General features: G+C 40.9%; 1 protein-coding gene across 5 annotated transcripts in view; it reads left to right on the forward strand.

Annotated features, from left to right (window-relative positions):
* DTNA (dystrobrevin alpha) overlaps positions 1–13691 on the forward strand; it is a 685079-nt gene that overhangs the window by 577785 nt on the left and 93603 nt on the right. For all 5 annotated transcript variants that reach the window (XM_053715018.1, XM_053715020.1, XM_053715021.1 and 2 more), the window contains one exon: positions 1411–1498. In XM_053715018.1, coding sequence (XP_053570993.1) covers positions 1411–1498 — 88 coding nt within the window. The remainder of the gene's footprint in view (positions 1–1410; positions 1499–13691) is intronic.

The following is a 13691-nucleotide window of genomic DNA, read 5'->3' on the forward strand; positions in this document are numbered from 1 at the left end:
TCCCTTTGATAAACCTGTGTTTGTGAAAGAGGCGTTTCCATTCATTTATAGTTTATCTGTTTCTTGCAGTAGCTCCATCTCTCCTTTTGTACATTATTCTTACTGTTGTGTTAGTTCTATTTAAGGCTTTTTTATATACATATACAAATTCTGATATTTCTATTATATAATTATGTTATATTTGTAATCCATTGATGAGGCTGTATGTATCACATAGTGTTTTGTGTCCACCAGACTGAGGGACAGAAGGTTTAAATGTGGTAGGTGTGTTGCAAAAACAAAATGAGTTTTTCCCTTTACCAAATGTAACATTTGATTGCTAAATGTAATATTCAGTTATTAAATGTACGTTCCACTGATGCATCTCTTAGACTTCAGAGAAAGTCTATGGGAATCTGTGTTCAAATGTAATTACATATTAAAATATTTTATGGTTATATTAGATAAATGAATGCTAATATGTGTTTGGTAGAAACATTCAATTGCAGAATACATTTGAAGGAGAACATATGTTCTAGCATTGAAATGTCAAGATTCTTATATTCACCCATTTCTAGTGACCACTGATTGTTACTTTAGCTTTCAGCAAAATGACTGTGAATCTACCCTGGAAAGGTTTAGTAAATGAGAAGATTGCAGATCACTTTAGTGGGATATTTGCAAAAGGTTTGTTAAAGGTAAATAAAGCAGAATGTACAGTGTGTAATTTGTAAGCCCAGATGCCCCACTTATTTGGTGACACATGAAATACATACTATATAAGCTCTGTTTGCACTGAAACAAAACATCTGGTAATGGTATTAAGATGTCTGATAGTTATAACTTTAAGAAAGCAGGAAGTAAAGTGAACATCCCAAAGGTTGTTTAATACTGATATGGAACAGTGCTTCAGGAAGATCATGGTGAGTAAACAAACATGTTTGGACATCACACTCTGCCATCGAGATAACTGTCATAAACATTGTTGTTATCCTTTATAATAATAAAGCATTTATTATTGATTTTTTTTTCTATCTAGGAGATTTAAGCTAATTATAGTATTGAAATATTTTATAAACGTGGGTGAATTATTGAAATTCTGAAAGTTATTTGTTATATATTGCTTTTCTATGCCATTATAGAGAACTTTGAAATCTTGGAAACATGCAGTCTGATTATGTTAAATATTGAAAGGGACACTAAATACATTTTATGCACCATCCTCTAATCATTGGTGCTGCCATTATAGAACCTAGTTTACACTGTAGATTTAAACATGGCGGCCCCCTTGACTAGAGGGAGGTGGGGAATAACCTCAGTACTATGCATATAAAATGTATTTAGTATTTAAAGTCCCTTGAAGTAAAAAAAAAAGTTCAATTATTTTAAAATATGTTGCTTTTTTTCCATTTTCTTCTGTGTATTCTCTAGAATGCTTGATAGCCCAAGCCGTTTAGATGAAGAACACAGGTTGATTGCCAGATATGCAGCAAGGTTGGCAGCTGAAACAACAACATCAGTAAGTACCACTGATCAAGAGATCTCCACTAATGATTGAAACAAGCATTGGCATAGACTTTTTAACAGAAACTATGGAGGGTGTATTTTAGGTTTACAATCAGCCTATTTAGCCTTAGGAAGCCTAGGAAATACAAAGACCTGTGGAGTCTAAGATCAATTTATTAATATTATAAACATAATTTTAGTGAATCTTTAAAGATATTTAAAACTTTGTTTAGTTATCCACTAGTACCTGCTACCACCCCACCCTATTGTATTTTAAGCTGTCACTACACTCGTCAGCCAGAACACATGGTAGATAATGGGTAGTGTACATAAATGCAAGTAGCCATGGGTAATCTCCCTGTCTCTGGCATAACACCAATATATTCACTTCCAGTGGAACATCTTATACTCACACACCAGTGTTTAACAACAATACATAAAAGATAAGGTATAAATGTAACACTACCACAGCTTTATTGATGTATTAGCTAAACAATAACAATCCCCAACTGGCACTCAGCAGTGCAGGGTCTGCTTACGACATGTCGAGATACCAGACATTGAATCTACATTATACGTATAAACCAAATAGAATAGCCAAAGTCCGCCCAGAACCGTCTTATGCACCTGTTATTTGGAACATTCAAACATGGAAATTCATGTATATGCTTTATAAGTTTGCAGCTCCATCTGGCAAAAGACCCCTTTTTATAAATGTGCATAACAAATAGCCAAGCCTATGTTCCCTAAATAAATCCAGAGGCTGGTACAAAGATACACTTTATAAGTATAATAGTTAATGCTTTCTTTGAATAGCCATTTTGATCCATCTATATGCCTTATAATATCAGTAACAGTGAAAAATAGTGCAACCATATTTGTAGAGATAGAATATTGATAAAACAGCAATCACAGTGTATATGTAAACCTTTTTTTTCTTGGTTCCAGTCATTCATGCATGAATGTGTTCAGCAAACAAATTATTGTGATTTATTCAGAGAAGGACCACATTTTTAAATGTCAGCTTTGATAGAATTTAAATTTATATACAATTTGAAACGTCATTAGATGTACTCAAATCTTTGTAAAACTTGCACATTCAAACACATGTAAAAGAGTGTAATTGTAGTTTTTTAATGACATAATGGTGATATAAAGTAACTGTGATATACAGGGTTAAATAACTGTGCAGCAGTCAATTGTCACAGAAAGGGTTAACTCCAGGCAAGCCTGTGACTTATTACAGTGGTGCAAGGGTTAACAAACACTCTCTAGTCTCTACTAGACCCAGAAAATTGCCCAAACGTCCCTTTAACGCCACCCACATTAAACTATCTCTGCTGCCACCACTTTAAGATTATTATATGGGATTTATGCATTTATATGTTGTTGTTTTTTTTTTTTTTTAATAAAAATGGTGTAAAAAACAGAACCTAATACTGTACTAGCTTAGATATCTGTCCCAAGGGAGCTTGGCAAGGAAAGATGGTCACTTACGCAGTTTTGCGCAGCCTCCCATGTAAAATTTCTACAAAATATTTATAGTAATAGTAATATCGGTGATATCGGGTTGCTAACTTTGCCCCTTCTTGGAAGGCACATAGAGGAGTCTGGGATGGGCTTTCACAGGGGTCATAAACTAATGCTAAAACTAGCTAAAAATATATATTACACTATATTGAATATTCAGGTGCTGCTAACCCAGAAACTCTATAATGGGCCATACAGGAAAAAATGTCCGAAATAATTTGGTACCAAATATGATAAGTCTAGCGTAAGAGATATCTTAAATGCATAATATTTAGAAATATCTTATTCTGATTTGATTCAGCTCTAGCCTTTAACTGATCTCAGCTATGTGTCAAAGAGGGGCTCTGTCTCTCATCACTCTGCATTGACATATTGGGCCATAGACTGACTTGAGGCACCAGGAGCACAATCCGATATACGGCGTAGTTTTCGGCGCAAGCGAGGTAACCCACGCCGCCCGTAGTTTCACCTCGCACATCGGGTTATTACATATACCCCGCCGGCAGTTGCTAAAGTGCCGTAAGTCGGACAAAATAGCGATGTCCAGAAGTGAGCGTAACTACAAATTTCTGGAGTCGCCAGTGACTTACGGCACTTTAGAAACTGTCTGCACCTAAAAAAACTAACTAAAGTATTACATCTCCCGTAACTGTCTAACACGCCTCCCAAAAATAGCCCGACACGTATACCCCTATATCCGCAATCCCCCCTCTCACTCATAATAATAAATGTATTAACTCCTCGACCGACAACCCCCCACAACGCAATAAGCCTAATTATTAACCCCTAAACCGCCATAGCCCACACCGCAATAAACCTATCCTAGTATTAACCCCTAAACCGCCGCTCCTGGACCCCGCCGCACCTAAATAAAGTGTTTAACCCCTAAACCGCCGCTCCTGGACCCCGCCGCCACCTACATTAAATGTATTAACCCCTAATCTGACCCCCCTACACCGCCGCCACCTACATTAAATATATTAACCCCTAATCTGACCCCCCTATACCGCCGCCACCTACATAAAATATATTACCCCCTAAACCTAAGTCTAACCCTAACACCCCCTAACTTAATTATTATTTAAATAAATCTAAATAATATTAATATTATTAACTAAATTATTCCTATTTAAAACTAAATACTTACCTATAAAATAAACCCTAACGCCTAGATTTAGAGTTTTGTCGGTAACGACCCGCGTAGCTAACGCTGGCTTTTTTCTGGCCGCACCTTTTAAATACCTCTGGTATTGAGAGTTCACAGAATGGCTGCGTTAGGCTCCAAAAAGGGAGCGTACAGGCATATTTACCGCCACTGCAACTCTCAATACCAGAGTTGCTTACGGACGCGGCCAGCTTCAAAAACGTGCTCGTGCACGATTCCCCCATAGAAAACAAGGGGGCTGTTTGAGCTGAAAAAAAACCTAACACCTGCAAAAAAGCAGCGTTCAGCTCCTAACGCAGCCCCATTGTTTGCTATGGGGAAACACTTCCTACGTCTGCACCTAACACTCTAACATGTACCCCGAGTCTAAACACCCCTAACCTTACACTTATTAACCCCTATTCTGCCGCCCCCGCTATCGCTGACCCCTGCATATTATTATTATTAACCCCTAATCTGCCGCTCCGTAAACCGCCGCTACTTACATTATCCCTATGTACCCCTAATCTGCTGTCCCTAACACCGCCGACCCCTATATTATATTTATTAACCCCTAATCAGCCCCCCACAACGTCGCCTCCACCTAACTACACTTATTATAAGAACAGGAGAAGTGGAACGAGCGCTACACCCAGGGCCTTAAGCTTACTAACTATATAGCCTCCTAGTAGGCTAACAATACAAAAGTTAAAATGGGGAGAGAGTAAGCGCTAAAAAGCTTAAAAGGCTAGTAAAAGGTACATTTTAATACATATAAAAATTTACAAATGGCAATCAGACGCATGGATCCATGTCTGACTTGACAAAAAAAAAATATATATATATAATAAACAAATCTAAAAATATCTAAAAATATCCAATGGAGTATAGCATGTGACGCTGACTTAGTGAGCCAGTGATGAGGAGTTAGGACATGTACATTTAATAATATAAACAACCTAAGTGAGTGATTGAGTGCACACAATAGCTTTCAACAAAGAAAAATAGCATTCACAAAAAATAGTGTTCACAAAAATTGGCGTACATAAAAAATGTTCAAATGTTCAACCGGTTATATGTAAGTGAATCCAGTAGTGTTTCCTCCAAAGTGACGTGTAGAAATATAACGTGAAGTCAATAATAGTAGAATGTAAACGTTGAGTGGGTCAAATTATTGTGGTTCAGCTGCTAAATTAAAAAATTGTAAATCCGTGAGGTGTATAAAAATAAAAATAAAAATAACTTGTGAAAAAATCCACGTGGAAAACTTGAATTCAAATGATAAACAAAGGTCAAAAATCAAAAGACAAAAATCAAAAGACAAAAATATCAAAAGACAAAAATAGAAAATCAGTGATAATATTAATATTAAAAAGCACTAAAGATCTAGTGAAAACAAATCCTTAATTCAGATGTTAAAAATCCTTGGTAAGATCCATAACAAACAAATACATCGATAAAATACCTAAAAGGGAACAAAAGAGAAACAAATAGTGCAACACTGTATATGATATATAATATAGGTAATTAAAACCAAGCTCACCAGTATGCCAACGCGTTTCGGCCTAGACTAGGCCTTTCTCAAGACTCAAAGCTATTGTGTGCACTCAATCACTCACTTAGGTTGTTTATATTATTAAATGTACATGTCCTAACTCCTCATCACTGGCTCACTAAGTCAGCGTCACATGCTATACTCCATTGGATATTTTTAGATATTTTTAGATTTGTTTATTATATATATATATTTTTTATTTTTTTTTGTCAAGTCAGACATGGATCCATGCGTCTGATTGCCATTTGTAAATTTTTATATGTATTAAAATGTACCTTTTACTAGCCTTTTAAGCTTTTTAGCGCTTACTCTCTCCCCATTTTAACTACACTTATTAACCCCTAATCTTCCGAGCAGACCGCACCGCTATTATAATAAAGTTATTAACCCCTAATCCGCCTCACTAACCCTATAATAAATAGTATTAACCCCTAATCTGCCCTCCCTAACATCGCCGACACCTAACTTCAAACATTAACCCCTAATCTGCCGACTGGAGCTCACCGCTATTCTAATAAATGTATTAACCCCTAAAGCTAAGTTTAACCCTAACACTAACACCCCCCTAAGTTAAATATAATTTACATCTAACAAAATTAATTAACTCTTATTAAATAAATTATTCCTATTTAAATCTAAATACTTACCTGTAAAATAAACCCTAATATAGCTACAACATAAATTATAATTATATTATAGCTATGATCGGAACAGCCAATAGAATGCGAGCTCAATCTGATTGGCTGATTGGATCAGCCAATCGGATTGAACTTGATTCTGATTGGCTGATTCCATCAGCCAATCAGAATATTCCTACCTTAATTCCGATTGGCTGATAGAATCCTATCAGCCAATCGGAATTCGAGGGACGCCATCTTGGATGACGTCATTTAAAGGAACCGTCATTCGTCGTCTAGTCGTCGGTTGAAGAGGATGTTCCGCGTCGGCTTGGAAGAAGATGGTTCCGCTCCGCTCCAGAAGAAAGAAGATTAAAATGCGGCTTGATAGAAGACTTCATCCCGATGATGGACTTCCGACTTCAGCCCGATGATGGATTTCTTCAGCCGCCGCTTGGATCCAGACTTCAGCCCGAGGATGGACGTCACTCTTCAGCCCGCCGCTTGGGCTTGGATCAACACTTCCGAGGACCGATCGGTGAACCTGGTATGGTGAAGATAAGGTAGGAAGATCTTCAGGGGCTTAGTGTTAGGTTTATTTAAGGGGGGTTTGGGTTAGATTAGGGGTATGTGGGTGGTGGGTTGTAATGTTGGGGGGGGTATTGTATGTGTTTTTTTTACAGGCAAAAGAGCTGAATTTCTTGGGGCATGCCCCGCAAAGGGCCCTGTTCAGGGCTGGTAAGGTAAAAGAGCTTTGAACTTTTTTAATTTAGAATAGGGTAGGGCATTTTTTATTTTGGGGGGCTTTGTTATTTTATTAGGGGGCTTAGAGTAGGTGTAATTAGTTTAAAATTGTTGTAATATTTTTCTAATGTTTGTAAATATTTTTTTATTTTTTGTAACTTAGTTCTTTTTTATTTTTTGTACTTTAGTTAGTTTATTTCATTGTAGTTATTTGTAGATATTTTATTTAAATAATTTATTGATAGTGTAGTTTAGGTTTAATTGTAGATAATTGTAGGTAGTTTATTTAATTAATTTATTGATAGTGTAGTGTTAGGTTTAATTGTAACTTAGGTTAGGATTTATTTTACAGGTAAATTTGTAATTATTTTAACTATTTTAGCTATTAAATAGTTCTTAATTATTTAATAGCTATTGTACCTGGTTAAAATAAATACAAAGTTGCCTGTAAAATAAATATTAATCCTAAAATAGCTATAATATAATTATAATTTATGTTGTAGCTATATTAGGGTTTATTTTACAGGTAAGTATTTAGCTTTAAATAGGAATAAGTTATTTAATAAGAGTTAATTTATTTAGTTAGAATAAAATTATATTTAACTTAGGGGGGTGTTAGGGTTAGGGTTAAAATTAGCTTTAGGGGTTAAAAAATTTATTAGAGTAGCAGTGAGCTCCGATCGGCAGATTAGGGGTTAATACTTGAAGTTAGGTGTCGGCGATGTTAGGGAGGGCAGATTAGGGGTTAATACTATTTATTATAGGGTTATTGAGGCGGGAGTGAGGCGGATTAGGGGTTAATAACTTTATTATAGTAGCGGTGAGATCCGCTCGGCAGATTAGGGGTTAATAAGTGCAGGCAGGTGGAGGCGACGTTGAGGGGGGCAGGTTAGGGGTTAATATATATAATATAGGGGTCGGCGATGTTAGGGGCAGCAGATTAGGGGTACATAAGGATAACGTAAGTAGCGGCGCTTTGCGGTCGGCAGATTAGGGGTTAATTATTGTAGGTAGCTGGCGGCGACGTTGTGGGGGGCAGGTTAGGGGTTAATAAATATAATATAGGGGTCGGCGGTGTTAGGGGCAGCAGATTAGGGGTACATAATTATAACGTAGGTGGCGGTCGGCAGATTAGGGGTTAAAAAAATTTAATCGAGTGGCGGCGATGTGGGGGGACCTCGGTTTAGGGGTATTTAGGTAGTTTATGGGTGTTAGTGTACTTTAGAGTACAGTAGTTAGGAGCTTTATAAACCGGCGTTAGCCCAGAAAGCTCTTAACTACTGACTTTTTTCTGCGGCTGGAGTTTTGTCGTTAGATTTCTAACGCTCACTTCAGCCACGACTCTAAATACCGGAGTTAGAAAGATCCCATTGAAAAGATAGGATACGCAATTGACGTAAGGGGATCTGCGGTATGGAAAAGTCGCGGCTGAAAAGTGAGCGTTAGACCCTTTCCTGACTGACTCCAAATACCGGCGGTAGCCTAAAACCAGCGTTAGGAGCCTCTAACGCTGGTTTTCACGACTACCGCCAAACTCTAAATCTAGGCCTAAGATAGCTACAATATAATTAATAATTACATTGTAGCTATTTTAGGATTTATATTTATTTTACAGGTAACTTTGTATTTATTTTAGCTAGGTACAATAGCTACCTAGTTAAAATAATTAAAAAATTACCTGTAAAATAAATCCTAACCTAAGTTACAAATACACCTAACACTACACTATCATTAAATAAATTAAATAAATTAACTACAATTATCTAAAATAAAATACAATTAAATAAACTAAACTATATTACAAAAAAAACAAACACTAAATTACAAAAAATAAAAAAATATTACAAGAAGTTTAATCTAATTACACCTAATCTAAGCCCCCTAATAAAATAAAAAGCCCCCCAAAATAATAAAATTCCCTATCCTAAACTAAATTACAAATAGCCCTTAAAAGGGCCTTTTGCGGGGCATTGCCCCAAAGTAATCAGCTCTTTTACCAGCCCTTAAAAGGGCTTTTTGCGGGGCATTGCCCCAAAGTAATCAGCTCTTTTACCTGAAAAAAAAAAGAAATACAATACCCCCCCAACATTACAACCCACCACCCACACACCCTACTCTAAAACCCACCCAATCCCCCCCTAAATAAACCTAACACTACCCCATTGAAGATTACCCTACTTGAGCTGTCTTCCCCCAGCCGGGCCGAAGTCTTCATCCGATCCGGGCACAAGTGGTCCTCCAGCCGGGCAGAAGTCTTCATCCGATTGGGGCAGAAGAGGTCCTCCATCCGGCAGACATCTTCATCGAAGCGGCATCTTCTATCTTCATCCTTCCGGCGATGAGCGGCTCCATCTTGAAGACCTCCGGCGCGGAACATCCTTCTCGGCCGATGACTACCCAACGAATGGCTGGTCCTTTAAATGACGTCATCCAAGATGGCGTCCCTCAAATTCCGATTGGCTGATAGGATTCTATCAGCCAATCGGAATTAAGGTAGGAAACATCCGATTGGTTGATTTAATCAGCCAATCGGATTGAAGTTCAGCTGGATATTGGATACCAAATTGCGCAGGTTTTATATGTTAGTCTATGGGGGAAAAAACTACATCCGACGGGTGAAATATACGTGCCGCATTTATATGCGGCGCTGTATATAGGATACCAAACCCTCGCAAAAACCGGCATCGCCGGCTTTTGCAGGCGACGCTGCATATCGGATGGGGCCCCTGGTCTCTGGATGTATGTAATTAAAATTTGCTCAAGTGATAAACTCAGGGGGAAAAAATTAACACACAGAGAAAAGTTAACCCCTTACAACCTAAAAGTGTGAGGTCTTCATGATAGTAACTATTACTGAAAAAAACAACTAAAAACATACTTCATAAAGGGATAGGAAAGTCTACATTGAAATGTGCATGAATGCATTTAAATTTTAAATAGAAACATTGTTGCAATATAGTTCTGTTAACAACAAATGCTTCTAGTAAACTTTCTTGGCAGTTTTAGCGCATACACACATAGGATACGTTTGAGTAGAGGATCAGGATTCAAATGCTATGCCTGCGTGAGAGCTTCACCAGAAACACAAGTTATGAGGCAGCGGTCTAAAGAGTGCTGCTGCATAACCTGTCCGCCTGCTCTGAGGCGGTGGACAGACATCGCCGGAAATAAACCCAATCCAATACGATCGGGTTGATTGACACCCCCTGCTAGCGGCCGATTGGCCGCAAATCTGCAGGGGGCAGTGTTGCACCAGCGATTCACAACTGCTGGTGCAATGATAAATGCAGAGAGCATATGCTGTCGGCATTTATCAATGTGCGGTGGACATGATCCTCAATATTGGATCATGTCCGCTCGCACATTAGTAAATAGGCCCCTCTGAATTGGTGTGGTGTTTGAATGCTGGTGCAGAGGGCACTCACAAAAAAAGCAGTTATAGCTTTTACCAGAAGGATTTTTGCTAATGGATCTATATTGCAAAAATCAGAACAACCAATATGCCATAGTGAAGATGCCACTGTGCGTAGCTGAGCACAAGAGCGGGTGCTGGAGTAGCCAACACCCAGACCAGTATGGCATTTCAGAAGCTCTTTGATATGTTGTTGAAAGTATTATTTGCTTATAAAATCACCAGACTTTCATATACCAGTAATGCTTTTATTGACACCTTCAAGAACCAACTTTCCATGGGTTTCCCCTTTTACTGTTTGCACCTCACTTCTGTCAAACTGCAGTTCTGTATAAGAATGGTGTATAAGACCCAACCTTCTAATCTATTCCTATTATAAAATTTTCTTCATTCTGTTGGTATCTTTATTTGAAAAAGCAAGAATGTAAACTTAGGAGCCGGCCCATTTTTGGTTCAGCACTTGGGTAGCACTTTCTGATTGGTGTCTAAATGTAGCCACCAAACAGCAAGTGCTACCCAGGTGCTGAACAAAAAATGGGCCTGCTCCTAAGCTTACATTCAAATAAAGATACCATGAGAACGAATAAAAACTGATAATAGGAGTAAATTAGAAAATTGCTTAAAATTGCCTGCTCTATCTGAATTATAAAAGTTTAATTTTGACTAGACTATTCCTTTAAATACTAAATAATAAACAGCCAAATTACGAGTTTTGCGTTATGGCTGGCTCGCTAATAACTTGTACGTTATTTTCACTGCTCACCTTTCATAGGTTTGCAAAAAACAGCTTGTGAGGGCAATATGGTTGCGTTGAGCTCCATACCTTACCCAAATATAAGCAGTGTTTTGACGTGCTCGTGTCCAATTTCCCCATAGACATCAATGGGGAGAGCCGGCTAAAAAAAAGCCTAACACCTGCAATCGCGGAGCATAAAGCTCCGTAACGCAGCCCCATTGATTTCTATGGGGAAAAAAAATGTATGTTTAAACCTAACACCCTAACCTAAATCCCGAGTCTAAACACCCCTAATCTGCCGCCCCCGACATCACCGATACTTACCTACACTTATTAACCCCAAATCTGCCGTCCCCAATGTCGCCGCCACCACTATACTAGAGTTATTACCCCTAAACCTCTGGCCTCCCACATCACTAACACTAAATAAATATATTAACCCCTAAACCTAACCCTAAGTCTAACCCTAACATAACCCTAACACCCCCTAACTTTAACATAATTAAAATAATTCTAAATAAAACTTACTATTAATAACTAAATAATTCCTATTTAAAAATAAATACTTACTTACCTGTAAAACAAACCCTAAGCTAGCTACAATATAACTAATTGTTACATTGTAGTTAGCTTAGGTGTTATTTTTATTTCACAGGTAAGTTTGTATTTATTTTAACTAGGTAGAATCCTATATTATAAAAGACAAGTGTTTGTCTGAAGCCGTCATGCGCAGTACAGACAAACACTTGGCCTTAGATTCTATTCTCGCGCACCTCGGCATAGCTGACAGCTGACAGATTGGGAGCGCGAGGTACACAGCATACAAGCAGCTGTGAGATAGGGAACGCGAGCTACTCAACAGCTGTGAGGTCTGCTGCGTGAGAAGCGGCAACGCGCTCCCCAGACCTCACAGCTGTTTGTGGCCGACGGGGGCGTCGCGAGGGGCGTTGGCGGGCGTTGCGAGGGGCGTGGCCGGGCGGGTGTTGCCGCGATGGGGCGTGGCCGGGCGGGGTCCCGCGAAGACAGAGCCAGAGAGGGAGGGGGGGGGGGGCAGAGAGCCAAAGAGAAGGGGGGGGGCAGAGAGCCAAAGAGAAGGGGGGGGGGCAGAGAGCCAAAGAGAAGGGGGGGCAGAGAGCCAAAGAGAAGGGGGGGGGGCAGAGAGCCAAAGAGAAGGGGGGGGCAGAGAGCCAAAGAGAAGGGGGAGGGCAGAGAGCCAAAGAGAAGGGGGGGCAGAGATCCAAAGAGAAGGGGGGGGGGGGCAGAGAGCCAAAGAGAAGGGGGGGGAGAGAGAGCCAAAGAGAAGGGGGGGGAGAGAGAGCCAAAGAGAAGGGGGGGGAAGAGAGCCAAAGAGAAGGGGGGGGGAAGAGAGCCAAAGAGAAGGGGGGGGAGAGAGAGCCAAAGAGAAGGGGGGGGGAGAGAGAGCCAAAGAGAAGGGGGGGGAAGAGAGCCAAAGAGAAGGGGGGGGGGAAGAGAGCCAAAGAGAAGGGGGGGGGAAGAGAGCCAAAGAGAAGGGGGGGAAGAGAGCCAAAGAGAAGGGGGGGGAGAGAGAGCCAAAGAGGAAAAAGAGCCAAAAAGGAGAGAGAGCCAAAGAGGGGGGAGAGAGAGCCAAAGAGGGGGGAGAGAGAGCCAAAGAGGGGGGGGGAGAGAGCTAAGGGGGGGAGAGCCAAAGGGGGGGGGGGCAGAGAGCCAAAGAGAAGGGGGGGGCAGAGAGCCAAAGAGAAGGGGGGGGCAGAGAGCCAAAGAGAAGGGGGGGCAGAGAGCCAAAGAGAAGGGGGGGGCAGAGAGCAAAGAGAAGGGGGGGCAGAGAGCCAAAGAGAAGGGGGGGGCAGAGAGCCAAAGAGAAGGGGGGGGCAGAGAGCCAAAGAGAAGGGGGGGCAGAGAGCCAAAGAGAAGGGGGGGCAGAGAGCCAAAGAGAAAGGGGGTGCAGAGAGCCAAAGAGAAGGGGGGGGGGCAGAGAGCCAAAGAGAAGGGGGGGCAGAGAGCCAAAGAGAAGGGGGGGGGCAGAGAGCCAAAGAGAAGGGGGGGGCAGAGAGCCAAAGAGAAGGGGGGGCAGAGAGCCAAAGAGAAGGGGGGGCAGAGAGCCAAAGAGAAGGGGGGGGGCAGAGAAGGGGGGGGGCAGAGAGCCAAAGAGAAGGGGGGGCAGAGAGCCAAAGAGAAGGGGGGGGGGGAGAGAGAGCCAAAGAGAAGGGGGGGGGAGAGAGAGCCAAAGAGAAGGGGGGGAAGAGAGCCAAAGAGAAGGGGGGGGGAAGAGAGCCAAAGAGAAGGGGGGGAAGAGAGCCAAAGAGGAAAAAGAGCCAAAAAGGAGAGAGAGCCAAAGAGGGGGGAGAGAGAGCCAAAGAGGGGGGAGAGAGAGCCAAAGAGGGGGGGGGGGGGAGCCAAAGGGGGGGGGAGAGCTAAAGGGGGGGAGAGCCAAAGAGGGGGGAGAGAGAGAGCCAAAGAGGAGAGCAAAAGAGGGGAGAGAGACAAAG

Source organism: Bombina bombina, chromosome 5 (genome assembly GCF_027579735.1).
Source record: "Bombina bombina isolate aBomBom1 chromosome 5, aBomBom1.pri, whole genome shotgun sequence".
NCBI lineage: Eukaryota > Metazoa > Chordata > Amphibia > Anura > Bombinatoridae > Bombina > Bombina bombina.